The sequence below is a fragment of the Scardinius erythrophthalmus genome (assembly GCF_964197995.2).
Source record: "Scardinius erythrophthalmus genome assembly, chromosome: 7".
NCBI classification, from domain to species: domain Eukaryota; kingdom Metazoa; phylum Chordata; class Actinopteri; order Cypriniformes; family Leuciscidae; genus Scardinius; species Scardinius erythrophthalmus.
The window spans coordinates 17,962,781-17,989,101 of NC_138227.1; the positions used below are offsets into that span (position 1 = coordinate 17,962,781).

At 36.2% G+C, this 26,321-nt stretch overlaps 1 protein-coding gene across 1 annotated transcript in view; it reads right to left on the bottom strand.

Annotated features, from left to right (window-relative positions):
• The window catches only part of mcamb (melanoma cell adhesion molecule b), a 41,761-nt gene extending 22,684 nt beyond the window's left edge, over positions 1–19,077 (bottom strand). Inside the window, exon 1 of the mRNA XM_081370097.1 lies at positions 18,910–19,077. Within this exon, the coding sequence (XP_081226223.1) occupies positions 18,910–18,967 (58 nt within the window). The 5' untranslated portion in view covers positions 18,968–19,077. The remainder of the gene's footprint in view (positions 1–18,909) is intronic.
• Between the last annotated feature and the right edge of the window lie 7,244 nt (positions 19,078–26,321).

Genomic DNA, 26,321 nt, shown 5'->3' on the forward strand with positions numbered 1-26,321 from the left:
AATTTTAGTTTATTTTGTCACTTCGGGGTAGGTACGCGAAACGAATTTTGAAGCACACTAAATCTCCAACCTCGCCCATCAATCACCCATTTAAAAAACACAGAACAGAGGAGAGTCTGCTGGCAAAAAAGAGAAGGTAACAGAGCTCGTAATAAAACAAGAATCAACACTGACTTGGCTTCTTGGAGATGGTGAAAACTGATGGTTGTAAAAGCGACACGGAGATGACTTTTATTATTACTCATCAGGTGAGAAAGCTATTTTATTTTAACAGATAAATTACAGTATTTAGCTCTCTAACAGAGTTCATTGTAAAGAATTATCTATTGTGAAGGGTCAGTTCATTATGTTTGTTGTAGTACTGTGCTGAAATTTATTTTCAAGTACCATGTCTATTAAAGTGTATAGCTACAGTAACCTCTTTCCATCTAAACCGGATATATCTCTTAAGCCTAGTAGTATATGTTGTTTTATGAGCAGTAGATATAACTATATTCATCGGCACGGTCGCAGAGACAAAGCACAAACAAAACCACAAAATACATGCAGTTTTGTTTTTTAACCGCTATAGGAACCAAACTAAGTTACATAGTGTACTTTTAAGATTTCTTTAATTAATTTGTGTATCTGGTCATGTGACAAGAATATCAGAAAAAATCCATACAATAGTATTGATATACAGTATGAATATCTTTTGTGCATGATACTCAAGTGCTATATGGGATCTTTGAACTCATCTGACCTTTGTGAAAATTCAACAGTCCAGCATGTATGAGAAGCACACTATACACTGAATCATGCCATATTCTAGTCTGAGCTGCTCATAATGAGCTTATAGAAATCCCTGACAGCCTTTGAGGCCAAGCACAACTGGGCCTCGAAAAGGGAAAAAAACGGGGTGATTTCTTCCTAAACATTCAATTATTAACAAAAAAAATCCCTCATTAATGGGAGTTTGACTCCTTTCTCCAGATTCCATGATTCTGGAATGATCAACGCAACCCTCTGCTTCAGTACAGCCATATGTAGGATCCTATAAATAGTCATTGTTAATGGATAAAGCACCTGTTTTTAAACTGTCTTTAAACTGTGGATTTCAGATATATGTTGTGCTCCTTTTATTATTGAGCATACAAAAACTTCTACAGCTGCATAGTGAAGCAAAGTGCTGGAGCCACTATATCAATCACCGCATGCTTTATTTATAGGACGTTCCACAGAATTACAGCATAAACAAACACCGACGGCCTACAGCAGCTCTGCTGTATAAGCTACCACTTCCTCTGATGAATTTCGTTTTCTTCACAAATTACGCAGATGTTTGTTTATTACCTAATGCTGCACAAGTTGTTTTATTAGGGTTGTTTATTTGGCCATGTAGATTATCTTGTGCTAGTTGAGAACCTGCTGCCAAGGGAGATGACTTGTGTTATGGGACAACAGACAGGAGAATGACTGTGCTTGGCGACAGCAAGCCTGCTTAATAGAGGATATTTCCTTGTGCATCACTTCATGAGGCAAATACAAGCTTTGGTTGACATGTCCTATCACATCTAAGTATAACAGTACCATATCAGGTGTGTTTGGCACTATGAAAAGTTCTCCTATCATGCCAGCGAGGTTGCATGCAATGGACCAAAGACAGACATTCTTTACTAAAATTACAGCACTTCAAAGTAGGCGGATGCAATTATACACAAAAAAGCCTTTTTTCCCCCCAAGATTTACGCATTTAAAATAATAGTAAAATTTGATCAGATTGAATTGAATAATTCTTACATATTCATATTATTTTAATTTTAAATGAGTACAAAGTTTAAGATTTGTACAAAATATTTTATTAAGCGCTAGTTTCTTTTACTCATTTAAAATTCTTAATTCAAAATATGTAAGGATTATTCAATTGAATTTGTTGGAATTTTACTATAAATTGAAATTTGTAAATCTTGAAAAAGGCTTGACATTTTTTTTTTTTTTTGAGTATAGCAATATATTACACTGATTAACAATCACAATAAAAAAACTGTATTTATGTTGATGATTTAAGAAACATTTCACATTAATTAAGTAGGGCCAGGGTTAAGTAGAGTTTGTTTAAATTATTATTAATGTTTAATATAACAAAATAACAAAAAAGAGCTGTGCAACATGTAGGCTATTTTTACTTTCATATTTTTTATTAATTAAAATGTTATTATTATTATTTAGTTAAATATATTGCCTTAAATGCACTATTACTTAACTTTTTGATTTATGTGGCAACTTTTCAGAAAAATCTGGTAATATAAGCCAAAAAAGCATAGAAAAGAATAAACCATCCACTTTTAGCATACCGTTTTCAATGTTAATTTGAGATGCACAAAGGTGAGCTTTTCTTTAGGACAAGCCATAAAAGCAATCTAGCAACTTTTTATTATGAGCATGAATGTCAGGTTGTTGGTGTATATATAGACCTCCGCATGCTGTCAGTCAAACATCAGAGTAAAGAGACAGGTGTGCTCTGAAGAAGAGTACTTCCTATTAAAGCACAAACGGCAGGCACTTCTATGCTTCCCAGCTAATTATTGCCTTGACCTGAGGTTCAGAGTTTCTTTTTAAAAGGCTTTAATGGGTGTAGAGTGAAGTTCCTGTACTTCAGCCTGGGCTGCTAAATGACATGGACAGAGTGTTGGAAAGCCTTAAGAAGAGCAGCCTGAGCCAAATGCGATACAAAGCTTTTTATGTTATCGCAAGATCTTTAAAGCAGTTTATGGTGAGATTAAAGTAATGAGAACATAATCACTATTTATAAGCCCAAAATCTTACAGTGACTAAGCTGGAGCTGATGTGACCTTGGAAAAGCATACCGTACTATAACCGCTGTCTGAGTGTTTTATTATTACTCTCAAGTGGAGAGATAACACACAAAAGCAGCTGTTAAACTCCGTCTCACACTCCCAGTGTCACACGCACACCAGCAACCCACAACACTGAACGTCAGCCTGTCGCCCCCCGCGACAACCTTCAAGATTTATAAGAATAAACGGTGCACTTAAAAATGTTAGTCTTGATTGGTTTACAAAAAGCATCTGTCTGAGCTCACAAACACACAAGCACACAAAACTCAACAATCATAACAAATGGACTTCGTCTCTGGAGTGAATTAGCAATGATCTCTGTGGACTTTTCCCCAAGCATCCTCCCATGAACCTCCACTTCCCCTCCGTCCTTTTTTCCCACGTCTCGGACGAACCATGCTCACTGCATGCTTGGGGAAAGCAAAAATAGCTGCTGATTTCTGGGCTATGGGAACAAGCAGCAGGACATTATTTATGCTGCATTGATTGTGATGACTTGCCCTGAGAAGAATGGGATATGCGATAGAGATCTCTCATTGGTTGAGCAGATGATCTAAAGCTCTAAAGATAGCCGGTATCCCGACGTGATGGAGCACCAGAGAGCAGCCCATTCCTTTTTTGGTGTACTGGAAATTGGCTTCACAAGCTTCCCAGCGTGCCAAAAGACCGGCATTTACCTTGTGACACAAGTATGCGGGACAGAAAATAAAATAGATAAAAAAGAAATGTTTGTTAGGTTAAACATCTTTTAATCTCCAGAAATGGAATGTTGTGATGACAGAAAAAGTGGAAGTCTCATATTCTGAAGGCCAGAATGATCTAAACAGAAGATGAGAGGACTGGACAGTCTGGGAGAAAACTTGCAAAACTTAGATCCTAGTGAGGTGCTTTGAAACAGAAACAGACAACAAATGTCCCAGGGTTTGATTTTGATCAAAACTATGAAAATAAAAAAAAGTGTGACAATATTAATTAGGTGTATTTAGAATAGATGCTATGATGTCATACATCGTACAAAAGAATGTTTCAGTCGCCTTCATTTCCACCACATAATGCTGACATAATTTGAGATGTGGTGGGAATTTTTATTACTTTTAGAAAAAAATACTTCCTGCGAATGGGCACATTAAGTAAACTAGTGAAAAGCGTTTTAACAAAGTTTATTTTCTAAAAGTCTACAGGGCCAAAAGTGCCCATAGTTGAGGAAATGGCCAAATGCTTTCAAAGATATTTGTGTATGTCCCAAGTGGACATATTGGACCCACATTTGTTTAAACACAGAAACCTCAGTTTAATATTGGAGACTGGAGAGTCAAGTATTGGTGGCCTACCGTAATGCAGCAATGCAATAATATAAGAATAACTATGAGCTCTTGCCAAGCCAATGTCAAATTGGTAGTTTGTCCCTTTAAAAAGCTCTCAAATTGGAGGTGATCATGACATCATTCTCTGAAACAGACAATGATTCCACTTCAAGTTTTTCACATTTACATTTGAGTGTTCATGCCAAGCGAACAGCACATTTCTGTTGGCTCAAGACTGAGCTGTTGTGTCTGCCTGAAGAGGAGACGGTCATACAGACCGTAAAAAGCTTCTTAGATGTTTGTGATCAGCAGATATTGGTGTTTCAGGAAACACCATAAATTATTAAGTTGCATAAATGAAGGATGAGAAGAATCCGCTTTTCCTTGTCAACATCAGCTCCCTGAGGAACATCTATCCCTGTTCACTAGCTAATAGCTGAAGGGCTTCAAAGCCCGAGCCAGTGCTTCACTACATGGATGCAAATGGATCCCCTGCAAGACTGTAAAAGGTCCCGGGGGCTACAAGAAGATGGAAGGAAGTCCACAATCACAAACAGGCTTGTATGCGGTGTTTGAACTGAAAAACAAGACGTTTTTATCTTAAAAAGTGCACATTGTATTGACAGCACATTTGCAGCATATTTAATATTATGATGGTAAGATAATCTTTCTTTAAACTACAGTATCAATTAAAACAATGGCATTAAGCTACTGACGCCATAAAGCCAAATTTACAGCACCGCCACAAAAAGACTGTAAGACATTTCACCTGCTTTGATCTAACAAATGGGGTAACATGAGCAGGGGTGAGACCACACAATGGCCAGAGAGGCATTTGCCCACCCAGAAAGATGGCTGCCGTATAATATTGCGTTGCTGAATAAAAGTATTAATTTCTTTAAGAACTTTTTTACGGAATCTAAAACTTGCAGAGGTTACAATGAATTGAAATAAGTTGCAAGACCATCTAAGCCAGCAGTGAATTTCAGAAAACACGTTAATGGTTTTGGTTTACAGCAAAAAGGTGGGAAGGTGCCAGTGGATAAGGATTTTATATGTTATGTCAAGAACTATCTAGAGGGATTTGTGGCGGTGGAGAAAACTTTCACTTATGGCAAAGGTCCAGAACGAAGAACGAGGGACACAAGACTCTATGGGGGAGCAGTAAAACGGTGAGGGAAGTCTCTGAGGAATGTCTGGCATCTCTGGCCATATGATGGCTGGGATAAGATGACTATTATGGAGCACCCTCTGTCCCGCAAGCCAGACGCTCCACAATTCACGCTCTGTCATCAGCCACTAACCCCACAAGTGTCCGTTTCACTTGCAAGTAGGAAAGGAGGCACCATTCTAAAGGAAATTAGGCACGCCTGCACCAAATCAGGATATATGCAGGATCCACAATGACAAAACTATTTCTCAGGTCATGAATCCTGAGCTGAGAACACGGAGGGGTCTGTATGACAAAGGTTACAAGGTTGGGAGCCTCATAAATTACTCTACTGTGCCTGTAAAGAGCCCATGAAATGACTTTATGAATGCAGTTTTCTATCCTGTGTGTTGACGTATTTACAATGAAACAGAACATTTCAGGATATATCAAAGAGCTCATCCATTAAAAAAAGATATAGGCTTTGGTTAACATGATTTGCTATGTGTTAATGCTAGTCAGTGGCAGATATTGGACAGAAGGACATCATTTTAAAGAGCATTTCATTTGTCAAAAATATGTGTAATACAGGATGAGTCATTAATATTTTTGTCCATTTTCCTGGAAGAGAAAGACTCTCAATTTTAAATGCATATATCAGCAAAAAAACAAAAACAAAATTCAATCAACTTATAGGTTATTAAAAATTGAACATGGGAAAAAACAGATGTGACTCAGGGTGACTTTATCAGACTGAAAAATCTTGCTGTTTTTCTGCCATATACTGATATGATCCGATTTCTCATCATAACAGCAAACCACAGCATATCAAGCAACAATTTTGACATATATTTTGTCTGCTTTCAGAGACAGACAGGGGCCTGTTTTCTAAAATCAGATCACATGGCCAAGCTCTTTAACTTAGCTTCTCATGTCAGCATTATGAAGGTGTTTGAGCCTGAAATCCTCCTCAGCTGTCCTCCTCCACATCTCACTAATGTGTTTATCTAAAAGACTTCTGTATAATCAAATAAAAACTGATTTCAAAAGAATTTCTGTCTTAAGGTGATGTCAGAGCTGCTCTGGCCATTCAAGCTAAAGTGTGTTAAACACTTTCTCCAGCAGTTTAAGGTGAAAAACAACTATAAGTAAGCCATTCATCAGCTGATATCCCAGAAGAGTGTAAACACTGGCTCTAAACCACTGCTCCGTTTGTTTGAGCGATCTGACAGCGGTCAACGTAAGGCTCAACCAATGATGTGTGTTGGTTCTTAGATGAAGAAACTGCTTTGAACATGCCAAATATTTTAAAATAAAAAGGATTACAATGTAAAAGATTAATATTGTGTACATAAAGATATGGTGGAATGACTGGAATCCGGCTTGTCCCGTAGATGGTCTGCTTGCACACTTTAACCTCCCGCACGAGCAGATACGTTTGCTCTATGGAGAAGCGTTCAGTCTTTCTGCTTGCAAATTCCGCCATGTAAATAGCAATCCACCATGGTGCGAGCGCAACTGGTTTTTAAGGGGAATGGGAGATGAGACTCTGATTGGTTTATTGCACGTTATAACAACAACACACCATTACTCATTAAGAGAATAGGGACAACCCTTTTAGACCATGCATGCGCCAGGCACGCCAACCATTTTTCCCGTCGTTAAGTGGATTCGGACACGACCTAAGTTCACTTGCACCCTGCACTTTAGACCATATGCTTAAATCGTTGAAAAAGGGCCTCAAACGTCAAACATCACGTGACAGGAAAAACTTGCTGCATGCTTTACCTCTTTTCTCCATGCCTTTACATAGAGCAGAAAACAGAAGATGTGTTACATGGCATTATCAGACTCTTAATTTACTGCATGTTATGGAATTTATTGAATTTTACTTCCTTAATTTGCAGCCCTAAAGGGGGCAGGAAAAAGGGGTGGGGTTATATTGTCTAATATGAAATATGAAATTCCTTTCTCAAAATGTAAAAAATGCTAAATGTATTAAAAAACAAACAAATTTCACACATCGACAGCTTGAATCAGCAGCTAGACTAAAAATACAGCCCAAAAAAGTGAATTCAACAGAAACAAAATTGCATAACAAGAAAAAAAGAAAAAAAAAGGAAGGAATTTTAAGGAACCATAGATGCGTTTCAGACACAAATGCTGTTTCACCTACTGCCTCCTCAGAGATCACATTTTAGCATGTTGCACATATCCTTTGTGATGAGAAGAAGCCAATCCCAAAATACACTGTGTGGAGGATTTTTTTTAATTAATCATAACTAACATTTCTTTTCCTTGCAGGATTAACATTTGTATGCTTTGAAAACTAAATGTCCCCAACACTTGGGCCAAAGTTAGTGTGTCTGAGAATTAAAAGAGGAAACAAAACTAGACTGTCTAAATACATAATCTCATGACCTAACAACAAGCTAAGGTATCAAAGAATCCAAATTTGCTTATAGGCCTACTTACAGATTTTTACTTAGTAACAGAGAATCTTCAACCCTATTCGGACTGGATTAGTTTAACATGGAGAGGTGGGCTAATAATTACCAGAGCTTCTCAGTGATTTTAGTCCTGTCTATATAAATCGACTAAACTGCACACACAGATATATGTGTGTGTGTGTGTGTGTGTGTGTGTGTGTGTGTGTGTGTGTGTGTGTGTTTTATTTATTATTATTATTATTATTATTATTATTATTATTATTTTATTAATGCACTTCCAGTCAATGTACAGTCAGAACTGGTGTGTGTGTGTGTGCGTGTGTTTGCGCACATGATATCAGGAAGCAACATAATACACCCATGAGACAGGGAGGTGACAAGCGGTGCGTAAATCGAGTTACTGGTAGTTACTACCACTTCTGCTAGTTTGACTGAGATTTCTTATTTCTTAACCCGTGCGAATTGTCCTTTAATATTACAAACGTCCTGTGGTAAAATTACATCACTACATGTACCCTTGTAAAACAAAACCAGTAGGAGTAGGGCATTACTGTTAGCTTAGCAACATTCTTAAGTCATTTGCAAATCCATTGCAAATATAGTCTCTCATGCGGTGCGCTAGTAGCGTGGTGCAGAGTAGAGCATTCCAGTTTGTTCATTTATTAGGTTTCTTAAGACAGCTCTCTAGGTGTTGAAAGGGAGCTTTAATTACAGATTAATTGCCATGTGATTACTAGTAATTAAATATACAGTTGTGTGTGTTTCACATTTTAAGAGCTATTGAAAGACAATACCTCCATTCAGAGGACAATCACCCTCTGGCCATCCACATCCACAACTCATAATTTCCATCCCGATCTCCAGCACAAGATGATCCAGGGCTCTATTTTAAGAACACATAATTGCTCAAAAGTTTCAGAAGACCACAAAAATGAGGCCAATCACAATGCCAGTTTACTTAACTGCTGCCATACAAGCCTTCATATTGAGCATTAAACCAAGGCTGCTAAAATCTGTCTCTAAGCTCACAGTGATTCTCAGTTGCACAAGAGACAGCAGATTCAACAGAACATGATTTACAAACATAAAAATAGTTTGGGCTTGGGATTTGTATGCTGACAAACTGATGTTCTCCAAAACTGCACTGCGGTTCTGTTTAAAATCATTCGGCTGTGCCCTGAAAATATTTTGATTTCTTAAGTATACATTTTAAAATATTACTTGCCAACAAAATATTCTGAATGAACTCCAAACAAACTGATGTACAACTACAATGACGTATCATGCCCTGCAGCCTCAACGCCACCCAAAGTGTCAAACCACCGATCTAAATGGCATGACATTTTTAACTTCATCCCACATCTGCAAACATTACTGATGTAAAGGGATCCATTAATACAACTTAGATCCATTTAAAATGGCAAACCAGTGCAGACACATGAACTGTGACCTATTCATTGTCAAGTCTAGCAAACCGAACAGCTGTAAACTCATTTTTCCCATAGCACATAAGCATTCAGATTCTTTTATAAATCTAGAAAAATATAGTCCAACATGATTTGTTCTTATTGAGTTAAAGTAGCCAGGAGATGCAGAATGTTAGAAGCAGTTAGACTGTGGCACATGGCCAGAGCTGAGCAGAGTGCAGTTCCTCTGAGGTCTCGACGCAGCCTCCAGACCTCCAGAACAAGAGCCGCATTCAGGCCTACTGCGTTCCCAGCGGGCAGGACTATGGGCCCAACCGACTTTTGCAAATTAAAGAGTTCTGTCTTCAGACCACAATACTGTTTCCTCTAACCATTATGCATCTCATGTCCCCAAAGTACAGCAAATGTTCTGGAGAATGAATTAAACTGGGCATCATTTTTGGACTAATTCCAGACAGGAAGTGAAGTTATTCTCTTCGGAATAGTTTTTTCATCATTTGCTGACCCAAGTCTTTCAAAACCTGGATGAATTTCTGTCTTCTTGAGTTTGTCCAGTCTGCTCTTTTCCATACAATGAAAGTGAATGGTAACCACGGCTGTCACGCAGGATTATTTTCACTGAATAACTTAGTTATTCTACTACTCACGCAAATCTATTTTATAGCTTCAGAAGACTTGGAATATAGTACAATATAGAATGGTGTGATGCTTTTTGACTTTTTTTGGAGCTTAACAGGCCACAATCACCATCCACTCGAATGGAAGAGAGCAGCTCGGACATTCTGCTAAACTTCTCATTTTCCACAGATGAAAGTAAAACATTTTTTAATGTTACATTTTCAATTTGAGTTCAATTTAAATATGCATGAACTATCCCTTTAAGAAAGACTTTCAGATGGAACCTGTTGTCTCTTAAACCCTTGAACCTTTCAAATTGACTGCCCTCAAAAACCCTCAAAATTCGTTCTTTGTTTTTAAGTAGAGTTAGTGTGGTCAGGTTCAGAAAAGGAAGTGACAGAAATCTTCCATCTGTCTATAGACATGTTATCAATAATGCAAAGTTAGAGTGTGTTGAACAAATACTTAGATAATTTATTGTCTATACATTAATTTTTCATTCATCATGCACTGAAATGTTCGCAGAAGTTCAAATTATGAACAGGGATAAAACATTTATAAAAGAAAAGCATAAAATAATGCATTTTTATAAACTACTGTATACACTAACGCTTTCAACTCTTTTCAACAATCAGCATATCAGAGTGATTTATGAAGGATCATGTGACACTGAAGACTGCAGTAATGGCTGCTGAAAATTACAGTTAAACTAAATTTTAAAATATATTAAAATAGAACACAGTTAGGTTAAATAGCAAAAATATTTCACAGCATTACTGTTTTTAATGCATTTTGATCAAATAAATGCAACTTTGGTGCATGAGCATAAGAGACTTATGTCAAATTTAAAAATCGAAAAATTCAAAACAAAATCATACAACCACGAACTTTCAAACGCTAATGTAAATAAATTTTCACAGATTTTTACTGTTAAATTAACCTTGCAAAAAATGGTAGAATTTCACAGATTTGCTGAAAATGAATTATGTCTCAAAAGTCAACATCCAGGGTTAAATCTGTAGCTTCTAGCTTGTTCCACAGATCTCAAATGCAAACATATAGAGGTTTACCTTACAAACTGGCCAGTGGGGCTCTTTTTCCAGCCCACATGTGGCCGGTTCCATCAGGAAATATTTCTTCACTTGTCAGAAATGAGTGCTATATATTTCTACATCTAACGCAACAATCTCAGTTTTTTTTTGTCTTATTACGATGCTGCTCTGAAGATGTGAGAAATAATAGTCCACTAATGAGAGCTTTTTATTTTCTAATCATTCAAAATGAAAACTATTGTCTATGAGTCTCATCTTAGTAGACACTAGACAGTGATTGACACTCTCTATTATGGGACTAACCTCTGAAGTTATGTGATCCACCAGACCATATGACTTTATGCACTGCATGACAACGTATAATGAGCTTGACCATTCATAGTTATTATCAACCACATTCCCAAACAATCAGATAAGTTTGCCATGAGTATGTGCTGGTCATAAAAGGAAATCAGTCTGAAAGTAATACAGACTGTGTTTGAGCAATCAGGGTGAATCATATGGTTGTAACACAGCGAGAGAGGTGGTGTTGTGGGGGTGGGGTAGACTCGCTTTCTGAAACCTGAACTTGAGCATGTTCTGTGATTGTCTGAATGCCAGGTGTGAGCAGCTGTTTGCTGGGACCCACATGCAGAACAGTGAAAGCAGTTTGGGAATGTGTCCACAGATCTAGGCAGTGCTGGTGACATTAAACAGCTTTAGCTACACTGCAAACAAATCTCTTAATCAGTATTTTTGTCCTGTTTTTGAGTCAAGATATCTAAACATCCTTAATATGAACAAATTTGCAAGATAAAACTGCATAGATATTAAGGCTTGTTTTAGAGAGTTTCTTTTTTTGAGTAAGGACAACATAAGGTGCCATTAGTTAATGCATTAACTAAATTGATAACGAGCAATACATATTTATTAATCTTTGTTAACGTTAGTTAATAACGATATAAGTGTTCATATAGTTCACGTTAGCTGAAGTTTATTAAATAAATAATATTAACAGATACTACTTTTAATTTGAATGTATTAGTGAATGTTAAAATTAACATAAACTAAGATTAATAAGTGCTTTACAAGTATTTTTCATTGTTAGGTCATGTTAACTAATGTTGTTAACTGTTAATTTTTTTCTTACCCTATTTGAAAAATAAATACTGATTTGGGAAACAGAAATACTGTAAAATACATTATAATATCACTATACATGTGACCCTAAACAGTGAATGGGAACTAAATATAATAAAAGAGCACATTTCAACCAGACAGTTGACAATTCTTTCCAAACAGACCGTCTGTGTGTTTAAAACTGTAGAGGTAAATCTGCGGCACAAGATGTTTTATTCCAACGCAGATTTTCATTTGACATCCTGAATAACTGCTAATGATAATATTTAATTCTGGAAAGCCCTCCACACACAGCTCATATGATGATATCCAACAACACATACCACACTTTCCAACATTGTCTGATTCCCTTGACCACCATATCATTAACATTTGCTTGAAAATGTTAAAGTGCACATTTCACGAACCAGTTTAACACATAGCTCTAATTTAAAATGAAAAACTTTTGCAATGCTTGAAATATTATAAATTGTGCAGTACCTAATGGAGGCAGAAAAATGAAATACGCTTATTTGGAAATGACTAAGCTCCAAGGAATCAAACATTAATAAATCCAGCTGCAAAGGAATTGTGGAGCCTCTGATCTCACTGTTCACTTACAGAGTTCAATACCATCTACCATCCTTAGGAAAGAGTTTAAAGTCACAATTATCTTGATCTGTTCTCTCTCTCACTCACTCACTCACACTCACTTGCTCTGTAGCTGTTTTATGCTCTTCCTGGAACGGAAGTGTTATGTTAATGGTCAAGACTTTTGCAAGCTTATAAGCAGCATGCATTTACAAAAACTTTGCAATTGGAAAGCTATGGCAGAGTTTATGAAGTCTGCTCACTTACTGATCTTGACGGTAACAGCAGCAAGTGACCCTTGCTTGAAACATTATGTACGTTGTAGCATATGTCATGCTGGACTCTTACTTTAACATGTTTAAAATTCAAAGACATAGCTGATTGCTTTTAAATGAAAGCAAATAAATATAATATTAAAAATCATGTTTGATTTCTATTCCAATAATGTCACTCAAAAAAATACTGTTTTCCAGAACACTTCACCTGTCTGCCACCGGTTGGCCAAAAAATATATACTTGTCGCAAACTCACATCATTGGTTGAGCATTTCTATGCTGGGCTGGTCGGGATGATCAAACAAACAGAATAATGTTTGGATAAGGCCACAGTGTTTACATTTTTGGGAGAAAATGTGCTTGTTTTGTTAAGTTTCTAAGTATTACAACTAACATAAAAACACTGAAAAATGACAAAAACCTCTTCATTTTATTAAATGTGTCTCCTCATGAAAGTACAAAAAATGGGAAACAAGCTTGTCAAATGCAATAATGACTTTTCCTGAAAACAAGCCAAGCCTTCAAAGTTCAGTTTATATAGCAATAGTTTAACAAGAGTGCAGGGATTTTTATGCTAGCAGAGATCTGGATTGTGTCAGTTTAATCTCAACATTACCCAGACACATATTTATACAACACCGATAGACACAGAATTTCATACGCAGGTTTCTTCTTCTGTTATAAGGACCAGTATTTAGAGCATAGACATGGATAGAACGGAAAAGTAATGCATATTCATGCATAATAAGCATACAGATTATTCCTGGAAACCGAGTGGCAAGAGGCCACACTAGAGAACATCTAGGTCTGAGAAGAAACAGAGAGCAGTATGAAGGGGAAATGACTCTCAGTTGAGCACAGTGATTGAACAGTAATGGATGGTCAGCTGCTATCCATCACTCAAACAAACTAGGGCTCAGACGCAGAATGCCTCTCATCAACAACAAATACTGTAGCACACACTGAATGAAAGGCATGCAGTAATCATCACTAATGACATGTGATGAACACAAAAAGCTCAGACAGAGGATACGGTCATATCTGAAGTGGTCATAGCACAGTTTACTTTTTTGACCTCACAGACTGGAATAAATGAAATAAAACTTCCCTGAACAACCTTCTGTTTGGAATAAACATATTATGCTTCATGACGTAGCTATAAAAGACCTTGGGAGTTGTAAATCAAGATGGCGCCAGTTTGTATAAAACAAAGGAGAGTGAGCAGGGATGGATTATGACTTGTAAAGGCCCTGGGGCCAGTTATCTCCAAAAGTCCAAAAGTGTGATAATAAAATTGTTTTTAATAAATATAATGCACAATATCACGCATCGTGTTGATACTGTTCTCCGTTTTTTTCACGCAAAGAAAAATCCCGAAGCAAAGAGGCCACTGACACCAATAGACAAGACAAGGAAGGTTACTTTTGATCAGACGCGGCATCAGTCGATTTTGCCGGGGCTTCAGCCCCGAATGTTTTGAGTGTGGCCCCGAATGTATTTTGAAAAGTTGACTGACAAATATGAAACCGGACAATAGCCTATATAAACCCCCGAAATCATAAGTTGCCTTATTTCATTGTGCTTTGGCTTTGTTGCTGTCTCTGACTGGTGATTGTTGAAATCTTTCACACAGAGACGCACCACGTGAGTGATTTCAGCCTATCCTAGAATATCTCCAGGATTTGCGCGCAACAGCAAACAATCTCACAGCAATAATAAAAATACAAAAATAACGCAGTCAGCACCGCCGCACAGTCCTCTGTCAGATGAGATGTTTTCAGGCTATATGCAGGGGCGTTTCTAGATTTTAAAAACATCAGGGGGCTGAGCCCGAAACGTCAGGGGCTGGGGTTATAAGATAACATGATTAATTCAGCCCTGGCACTGTAGCCACACCAGTGCACAAAGTTGGTTTCAGCAACTTTTTTCTTTCTTGAGTTAATCAATGTTTTTGGCACTCGTCAAAGAAGAAAACCAACTTTTTCTAACTTCTAACTTTTAAAAAGAAAAAAGTTGCTGAAACCAATCTTTAATGCTAATATATAAATTGCTCATTTGCCTCTGGACACAAAAAGATTGCACTGGTGTTTGATCGAAATGTAACATCTATGCAAAATAATCCTTGAAAGATTTCTCATTTAAGGCCATTCCTGTTTGGAATATGTGATTGTGTATTGTCAACAATAAGCAGAAACATTCTGCATTTCCATTTTGTACTGTGGATCATTCATTAGGCTACAACATTTATCCTCATTCTCATGGTTACGAATCTGTTGCTTGACAAATAATTTATGCTACTGCCCACTGACATGCTTTTAAAGCTATTGTTATCAATTTTTTTTGGCCTTCAACCACCTTAAAATGCACATATGTAGGTCCGAGAAATCCAAATTTTAGACCCCCCCCCCCCCCTAATACCTCACATTTCAATGCGCGTGTTTGTGTGGTAATGAGGGCTGGTGTGGCTACATTGCCAGGGCTAAATTTTCGAATCATGTTATCTTATAACCCCAGCCCCTGACGTTTCAGGCTCAGCCCCTGATGTTTTTAAAACCTAGAAATGCCCCTGCTTTTGATATGAAACATGGTCTCAGCTTTCAAATTGTGTAAATTTTATTACGAAATTCAAACAATAAATACCGTTTTGGCAATAAATATGACGTGACAGATCGCTGTAGCACCCCGGTTCAAGCGGCATGTGAACTGATCTAAAGCTCTTCTTTAGTTAGTAAATAAATTCGAATGAACTATGTTGGAAGATACAGTAGCCTACAACTTGCTGAAATGTGTCATGTCTCATGTAATCACTCAATCAGTGCCTCAACCGTGGAAATAGGTCAATAAAACAACTGGGGAACAATATGTCACGTAACGTAACATTTACCTCAGAAAAGCCATGACCACAGCATATAGCTAGAAAAATTAACTTGGCCTATATAGAGACTAGAGAGGAGTATTTTTGCTAAATATATGCACTATATTACATAATTTTACTCATATCATTAAAAATATTAATACGTTATTGTTATAAAAACCATGTTATATTTAAGTTGTTAATTTCAACCTTTAATAATAATATCAACTCCCTGTATGTTTACAGCATTAGTGAGAGATTTTTCCTTGAGAAAAATTAACATGTAGGCCTAGCTATAAATTAATTGATGTAAACAGTAAGTTCCAGGGAGCCTTCATAGTCCAAGTGCCTTGTTTAATAGGCCTTGTGTAGGCTATGGGATACATATATTACAGCATTAATAAACATTTGTTTTCATTGTTAATGGGTTTTCTGAAACAAACTGGATTGCGTGGCCTTAAACCCCCGGGCATCTGGTAGTCTAGGGCCCCTGGGCACTGGCCCCATAGGGCCGGTCAGTAATCCATCCCTGAGTGTGAGTCTGCAGAGTGATACGAGAGATATTAAAGTAGAGGCAGTTTCATTTATCCAGATGAGTGGAATGATATTCAGCTTTGCCATGGATGACAACGAGGACTCAATAATAACAAACAAGTATTTCAGAGCACCATGTCATAAAAAGAAAAAACGTGCTGTAATGATGCTGAAAAATCACAGGAATAAATTTAATTTTGAAATATATTAAAATCATTTTAATCACTTTTGAACAGTTAGTATCATGTTTTGCCATTTGCCATTATACATCGAAAGAAAAATCTAATCTTGTTTCTTCAAGTAGCTTTAATGTTGACTAGTATTATCACTAACACCACCCATGAATAAGTGCATCAGTTTCAATCTCAAGACAACAATTTAAACATATTCTGACTAAATATAAATATATTCTATATAACTGACTAATGCTATGGCTGTTTTACATAAATGAGTGTTGGAGCTTACACTTTAAAGACAATAGCACCGCTAGCATGCTTAAGACTTCCTTACTTCCTTGTATCCGATACATGCAATTAAATACAAAGACCTTGACTGTTTTACTACGTCTTTGTAAGAGTAAATGCACATTATCTTTGACATAGCGCTGAGATAGAAAATGGCCTTTAACCCTTAATTGGATGGAGTCAAGAATGACAATTTGTTTCTTTATGTGCTAAAATGTTGAGATCCAAGTGCTCTAATAAGTCTTTCAATGACTCAGAGAGGGAGGCATCTCTTCAAAGCATCACTAAAGCTTTGTTCACTGTATGCACTTCATACAAACCATGTTCAACCCCCCGAAATCTGACACAGAACAAGACAGCTGCAAAACACCAGCAAACACAATTGGAATTTCGGCACCACATACAAGAGAACATGTTAACACAAACCTAATCATTTCTTTTTGATCTGGCTAAGAAACAGGTTCATTTATTGTTGTCTAATAAACATCTCTGAATATATGGGCTATTTTATCTCATGCATTCTCTTTAATAATGTGCTAATGATGGATTCATTCAACCAACTTGGAATAGTAACTCTAAAATGGTCCAAACTAGATATCCTGAATAGTAATCAATTGTTAGTTTTGATTACCTAATTATTTAAAGAGATAAAATGCTGCAGAAGCAATAAGTGCTGCACATTTTCAATTCCCACACTGGGAACAGTTATGGATAATATTACACAGATAAAAATCAAATGCACCAAAACAGACCTAATCCATTTATTTCAGACTACAGATCTTATTTGCCCTTGTTTTTCTATTGGAAAAGTAGATGACGTAAGTCGAGTGTTTTAAGTCTATTTTCTTAAAAAAAAAAAATTCTCTGTCAAAAAAAAAAATGCCCTTTTTTTTTTTTTTACAACAAATTACAGGAAAAAACACTTTTGGGGGGGGGGGGTAATGAAATTAGTACATTAAAGCATTTGACCACATCAGTTTGTGACTTACTCTATTATCATTGTCCATTTCTAAATCAGCAACAGCAGTTAAAAAGCTGAAGGATGTGATGAGCTACACTACAGATTAGATCAGAACTCCAAAGGTGTGCAGGAAAGGAAGTCAAGGAGGAGGAAAGCAGCAGGCTGAAACAGGAGGTCAGCACGACAAGGAAAAGCATAAACAGTGGTCAACGGAAGAGAGGATAATTACACAAAAGGATATGTAAAAAATAAGAAATAGTAAGGAAGTTCACACAGATGGGGAGATAAAAGGGTGAGGGAAACAATGTATGACTAAAAACTTAAACGTCCATTAACAGATGCTTCTGAACAAAGAAAATGCCACTGGTGCAGGGGGTGCAGTTCCTTCCTTTCCTTGTCGATCTTCGCACCTAATTATACAAGAATAGTAGTAGGGCACTCCATCATATATTCAACACAGCTCCAAAACACATCTGCAAGCTATGATCCATTGATTCATCACAAATTAGATAATCTCGTGGTAAACAGCCTTAAAAAAAAACCTGAATGTTATCTAACCACAGACCGCGTGAAGGCAATGACATAGACCTGCTACTGTGTCTGCCACAAAACTCCTTTCACTGCTCGGACTGAAGCCCCTCCAGTTAAGAACATCTCCTCACATCAGGCTCCTTTGCTTATCCATAATGCTACAATAACGTTGTTTTACCCATAAGTCATAACACTGTGTCACTGTGTAAAAATGAGGAGTGTTACAATGTAAAAAAATGTCAACCTTCAAAAAACAGATTAACAATTAAATAATACATTACATTTAAAAATCTATAAATAAATGAAATGAAAGAGGCTTTTAAAGATCATTAAAGTTAATTTCAAATTTTTGGCCAAAGAACATCAAGGTGAAATACTCAATACTCACTCAAGACGGCTTAAGTTGAAATCAGCTGAATTATTTCACTTTCTTTTAATTCAAATCTGCATGTGGGGTGTTGGTAATGATGTTAACATTTTGTTGAATCATTTCTATTTGCAAACTTTACATTTATATAAAATAATAATGATCACTTAAGTATTCTGTAGCCTTGTTTATGATCTGAAGCATACATTTATTTCCTTTTGAAAACCATTTGAACCATCCTAAGAATTTGAATAGTTTAGCTTTTATCACCCCAGATGCAGCATGGATTGTGAATGCATTACAATGTACAATGTTCTCATTAAATTCTCATGAACGATGAAAGCATCTCACCATTTTTGTTGTAAACTTTCCCGCACAATTGAAACTTTGACTTACTTTTGCACGTGAGGACGACCAGTCCCACGACCAAGGGCGCGATATAACGGAGGGTCATGTCTTGCTGATCCGAGGTTTGATGTAAGGAGATTGTGCGCGCTGGAGAGCTGAAGTGTCCTGTAGATCATCAGAGAGGGCAGATGTTTGCACAGACAGCGCGTGAAGTGCGGAGAGATGAGTGGGAGGAACCTAGTGGGCTGCGCCCTATGCCACACTGCAACACTAACGCGCATGAAACACGGACATTAGCAATAGTCACGATTTAAATCGTTAATATGCTTGTCAGTTCAGCTTATACATGTATTTTTCTGGAAACTATAAGTATAAAGTTTGTGAACCCTTCAGAATTTTCCATATTTCTGCATACATTTCACGTCAGCTTGAATGAATTTGACCCATTCATTTTCAAACACTGCTTCAATTCAGTGATGTTGTCAGTCTCCCTGCATAAACTGCTTTCTTCAAGTTCTTCCATTTCTGTTGGGTTAAGGTCGGGACTTTAATTTTGCTATTCCAAAACGTCTGCTTTAACCATTCAAGACTTATGTTTTCAGGGTTATTTTATGTTGATTCGTCGTGCGACAGTTCCAAGACTGACACCCTTGACTTTGTGATGCAGCTTCTCATTTAGCTTGAACAATATTGGTATGTCACTTAGTGTACATGCCAAATGGCAATATTAGAGTTTTTTTTTTTTTTTTTTTTTTTTTAATCCAGAGTGTCCGAAATTGGATATTGCTTATTTTAGGTACAGGCTTATTTCGCCTATATTTATATTTAACACCAATAATTTTCCAAACTGATGTACTAGCATACAGTATAATGATACATATAGGCCTACTTGTAGCATTTACAATGAGTACATTTTATTTAATTTTTAATTTATTTAGACTAAATATTGAATATTCATATTGATATATTTAATATTCCATTTTATTATATTATTTTAGCCCAAAATTCTAATTAAAAAAAAAATGACACTTTTTTTTTGTAATACATCAGCCCACAAAACATTCTCCTGGCTCATCCTCATGGTCTTTGGACAAACTTTGGACTGGGAGTCATGTTCTTGGCTTTCTCCATGCTATTCTGCCATGTACAACTGTCTGAAGGCTCCTAGTGCTTAACACTTAAGCAAAGATCTCCTGGAATATTCTTGCATTTTGCATCCTTTTCTTGCGAGTTTTATATTTATTCAGAAGGGCATGACTTCTAAACTCGCACATGATTTTTATATCCCAACAAAGATATTCCCTCATGGATAATTTTGTTCAATAAATTTGTGAAAATGAAAAAGAAATTGTTTAAATTGGATTTTCTTTATCTAGTCAAATTAGTTAAAGATCTGATGACAGTGCAGGTCAAATTAATGCAAAAATATGTGTTTTCTTAGATAATGCTTTGCTGTTTGGGTGAGAGATGTGGGGCTTTGCATGTCTCCTGAAGTTTCTGGCCAATATTTTTTGACATGCAATCTAAATGCGTGAGCGATAAACCGGATATTTATTCAGACGATGGAGCCTGAAGTCTTAATCAGTGCTTTCTATATTTATCAACAGTCATTATAAATGCTATTGTTCTTGATAATGAGCCTTTTAGTTGACTTTTTAAATAGTTTCTAAATTGACTTTATTTGAACTGTCTACCATTAGTGGATGAAAAACAGATTCAGAGAGCCTGTAATCTGATCATCCATCCAATGATCTACTGCTGAGAACTAATTACAAGACAAACCAAGGAATATGTATTTGAAAATAGGCTGAAGATTTCCTGTGGGACTACAGTCAAGAATCAATTTGACATGGTTTATCCCCTCACATGACCAACCCAGTCAAATCTCTTTTGAGATCTTTTTTTTTTTTTTGGTTAAAAGCTCTGTATGAAAGAACCTAGTGAAGAAAGCATCCGTCAAAGTAATATAGGTAAGTTGTTGGCTGTAATGATGTTGATAGCTGTGTTCTGGAAACCTCTGGTAATGTTTGTTTGCACACCTGGAGGAGAGTGTGGCGGTGCTCTGACTGCTGACTAAAAACAACAGATGCAAATTCAGTTGGTCACATTTTATGTCACTTCAGATCTGTGACAAGTTGCCAAAAAAAAAAAATCTAATTACTTTGGTTGTTTTAAGTTTAACCTCAAAGAATAGAATAGAATAGAATAGAATCACTTAAAATTAATGAAACTGTAGATAACACAATTTCAAACCAATGGCATTATTTCATTTTTCAAACAAGACATTTCGCAAAAATAAGTTTTAGTTTAATTAGGGTTAAAACTATATACTGTTCAAAAGATAACATGTTGGATAACATGGCTGCGTCCGAAAGCTGAAAAATACTGCCTTTAGAGGATTTAAAGGTAGGAAGGCATCAAGGCACGTCTGAATCCACTCTTTATAGACACTCTCAAAATCCTTAAGGTTGGCTGTCGCTTGGCAACTCAAACTTTCAGCTCCTTCCACACCACTTTGCATTATCCATGCAAAGAAATTCATGCATTTTAAGTAAGGCTACCACTCTGGGTTTGAAGTGTATATAAGTCGCTCTCTGATTTTACAAATGTAATATCAACTGGTTTTAACATGTAGAGAAAGACATATATAACTGTGGTATTCACTAAATGAAAGAATAATTTTAAGGACTATCGTTATGTGAATGATCGTTATGTTGTAACATGCCTCTGTATAAACATGTTTAAAGACAAAATAAATACAAAATTTAGACAAGCTTATGAGGCATGTCTCTCTTCTCAGTCCATTAAAGGTGGATCATGTTTGACATGCTCTGCTTAACACAATGTGTTCTGCAATTAGAACCATTCACATGACTGAATGAAGAGTTCAAATCCTGTTGTAACTTACAATAGAAAATGGGTTGTGATTTGACTGATGATAACGCACCAGAACAATTAACATCTGTACATTGTCTTGTTTCTTAAAGTGGTGGAAAAAACCCTGCTTTTCCTTCAACGACAGGAAGGAAGTAGGAAAGAGGTCATTCTTTCCATTCTGGATGCTGGGGAATGTTTTTCTGAAGTTGTCTGCTTTTATGAGAGGGGTTATTGTCTGTTAAACACAAGGGTGGTGGCTGTGAACGTCTGAAGAGTGAAGGGGCTCAAGGGCAGGGAGCAGAAGACATTTAGGGTCCTATCTGTGCAATAGAGTCTTCACAAAACAGGGTTTGTTTAAAAAAAACTGACATCAATGGTCTTCATCACTGAAAAAATGCTGTTTCTGTGGTGATAGGAAGAATTTATTTATTCTGACTTTTATTTGTAAGTGTATATTCAGATTTACATATTCAGAGTTATAACTATATATTCAGAATTACATATTCAGAGTTTTAACTATATATTCAGGATTTACATTTATATATTCAGATTTGTATCTATATATTCTATATATATCTATATATATATATATAAATATATACAGTATGTATATGTATACATACTAATGGGGAAGGATCACGCCCTGGTAAAAAGGCAAATTTTCACAGACTAAGAATATAAACCCAAGGGATTGTAAAATTGAACATTTAAATATTTTCTCTACCCCTTTCATGCTCCCTTCCTATGCTTCTTTTTAAACTCACTCAAGTGTTGAACTTGGCTGGAGCCTGTGGGCTGCTGTGGTATGTGAGGTCGTAGCCTAGGTTGTGACCAGACTGCACACCAGTGGTTTCTTCTGTTGAGAGTTTGTGTTTTCCCATAGAAGCTTCTGGATTACTGCACCATCAGTCTGTTTCCAACTGAGTGACTATTAATAGTTCTCTTCATATTGCTTTTGATAAACTCCCTGACCCAACACAGCACCAGCTGCTAGTTATCAGTCTTATTAAATTCGAAATCTGGGTGCGATCATTAAAATTTCACCTTAATTGTATTCAGTAAAATTCACCAAAAATCACATACATAAAAAAAACACACAAAAAAAGTTAAAAGCAAACCTTGTGTAATAACAAAAATTAACCTTAAACAATTAACAAAAAAATAAACGAGAATTTTTTTCATAAACTGTGAATATTAATATTATTGTATAAACAATATAACCAGCGTTGTATTTATTAAACAATGAGAAATATTCCTCAGATGCCAGTCCGTAATTTACAGCAAAACATCTAGCATTAATTCAATCTCAAAAGGATTCATTAAAAGAAGTTATTACTCCACCACCTGCGTGACATCTTTAACCAACGTGGTTAAATGACAAATTTGCGACAGTATGGTTTTGGGAAACAGTCATTCCTAACTAGTAGATTTCTTCAACGATGCATTGTACTATGGTAGTTCAGCAGCAAGTTACATCGTCGTTTGGAAAAAGCACCCCAGGACGATAGCCCACAGAAGAATCGACGAGAGGAGGAGTCAAGGTGGCGATTTGGCTGACGACACCCGGGGGACGACTAACGGAGATGAAGCCATAGGAAGTAGAGCACAGGGCACAGACAGAGAGCAGATGGGGACGGCCGACACGATGGTCCAGGAAGCCATTGGCGGAGCCGCATCGACTAGCATCCAAGGTAGAGCCAGATTGACTGAGGACTGAGGCAGAGCCGTACGACTGAGGACCAAGGAGTAGCCGGAGGGAAGGCGGAGCCCGCTGGAGCCAAAGGGGTGGAGAGTCCGTGGCGCAGGCAGGGTGATGGCTGACGTGGAGCCTGAGGGACGAGGGAGTACGGTGGAGCTGTATGAACGATGGTATCTGGGGAGCCGAGGGAGGGAGGAGCCAAGGTGAACCCAACAGGTCGATGGGCCGAGGTGGAGTGATGTGATCAGTGGCTGGAGGCAGAGCCGGGGATCCACTTGCTTGGACAAAGCTGGTGACCGGAAGACCTGAGGCTTAACCACACTGACGGACTTGCTGAATATTGCAGTGGAGGTGGGAGAGGTGGGAGAGGCGGGATCAGCGACAACAACAGCAGGTGCTCCACACGGAGATCTGATCTCACCATCATCGAATCCGTGTGGGATTACATGAAGAAACAGAAAAAACTGAGACAGACTAAATCCAGAAGAGCTGCTGTCTCAAAGACGCTTGAAGAGACCTTCCTGCAAAACTACCTGAAAAACTATGGGCACATATACCAGGACAAAAGCTGTTTTAATCGCAAAAGGGTGGTCAACCCAAATATTGATTTGATTTAGTTAATAGAAGTTAATTGATAAATCAAATCTATTTATGACAATATTTTTGAAAGTATCCTCACTTTACAGCATTTTTACACAAGTGCCTAAAAGTTTTCACAGTACTTAAGATTTGCAGGTAAGTTTCTTCAAGTGTCTTGGAGACGTTGCCACAGTTCCTCTGGGTTTCTTCATGTAATCCCAGATGAACTCGATGATGGTTCTCATACCAGCTGTTGCCAGCCAGACTCCTTGTGCATACAAAATCTCACTGGATTATTACAATTAATGGCAAAAGGAATGTTTGGAAATATAAACTGATATTTCCTATTGACACACTACAGCAAAATATATAAATGGGTCATTCCAGAATTGGAGGACATTTAGGCATCCATAATTTTGAAAAATTGGCCCTTTATTTTACTATTTTTTATTATGTATTTCATAAAAACAGGCAATATACCATTAAATAATTTGATTCGTCCAGCTCAGGTATCAAAGGCACACTTTTTATAGTACTTTTTTTTTTTTTTTTTTGGTGCTGGATGCAACCCTGTTACCAATACTCAGGAACCCGAAAAAAGTATATTTATTGATTTTTTAAAATATAATTTCCTGCCATTAGGTATAGAAAGTCACAATCACTCTATATAAATATTTAATTTTAGATATCACTTGATTTAAATTGATTTAAATTCATTTCAGTAACTTTTGAGTTCCATCTTTGCCAAATTTTTTACTTTTGACATGTTTTATTTGACTGATTTCAGCATATATTTTCAAGTATTTGCTAAAATGCATAATGCATATAATCCTTCAAACTACGGTAATGACAATAGCTCAAGCCCCTGTGAGCTAAAAAAGGTAATTTATTATTATTTTAATAAAAATTATACGGTAACAGGGTTGAAATTTAAGTAACAGGGTTGCGAAAAGTTACAGGGTAATACATTAATAACATGAAATGTATGCTAAATTATAATCAAAATTATATTAATTATTTAGCTTAATGTAATGGGTGTTATATTTGTTAATATTTGTTAATATTTCACTCAAATTCTCTCCTTTTGTTATTATCATTTGTTATATTTCTTTCATTATTTTGTATTCTGGAATTATTCTTTTAAAATTTCTAGTGCTGGGAAAAAATTAATCGCGATTAATCGCATCCAAAATAAAAGTTTGTGTTTGCATAATATATATGTGTGTACTGTGTATAATTATTTTATATATGTATATATAAATACACACATATGCATGTATATATTTAAGATTTTTATTTATTTATATATAAATTATTTATATTTATATATAATATAAATTATGTATAAATGTATATACAGTATATACATGCAAATATTTCTTAAATAAATACATGCATATGTGTGTATTTATATATACAAAATAATTATACACAGTACACATACATATATTATGCAAACACAAACTTTTATTTTGGATGCGATTAATCGCGATTAATTTTTTCCCAGCACTAAATATTTCATTAATTTATTCTTCTAATATTGATTTTTATTAATTAAGATACTAAATATTTAGTTTGTAAATTAAATGAAGACTGGTCACATGAACTATTAATAATAGATTGTCCCTTATGAGTGGACTGAAGGAGATTCAACCCTGTTACTCTAATTATGGTAACAGGGTTGTGAGTAACAGGGTTGCAAATTAATGCTAATGTTAGCTTTTTCTCATGAATAGAAACTTGCTGTTTAGCTAGCTCTAACTGTTGTCTTTAGGATAAACTTACTTATGTAAAAAAGAAGAAGAAAACCTTCAAATTAATTTGTCTTATTCTGATAATAAGTGTAACAGGGTTGCATTTGTTAGAGTGACACATTCAATCAAGGCTAAAAATTGTATAATAACATGAAAAATCAAAGAGAGAATATACCTTTGTTCTACCCATTCTGGTGGCAAACTGCTTAGTGATGTTATTTCCTGTGTATCATGTCACTCACTGTTTTTTTCTTCTTCTTCTGCCAGTCTAAATATTTCGGTAACAGGGTTGCACAATGTTGGGGACATAACTTTATTGCAACATTTCTATTATTTAAAATATTTATATCAATTAAAAAAATGCTTTAACAATTAAAAGAGGCATATATAAACAAAATCATGCAAAAAAAGGGATATTTAAAATGTATTTTAACAGTTATATTTAACATTCAATTTGGTCATTTAGAAGGTGGGACAAGAGAAAAATGGCATTTAAGTGGGTACTATAGACTTTTTTTATTTTCATTAATATTTAGGAAAAAAAAAATCTT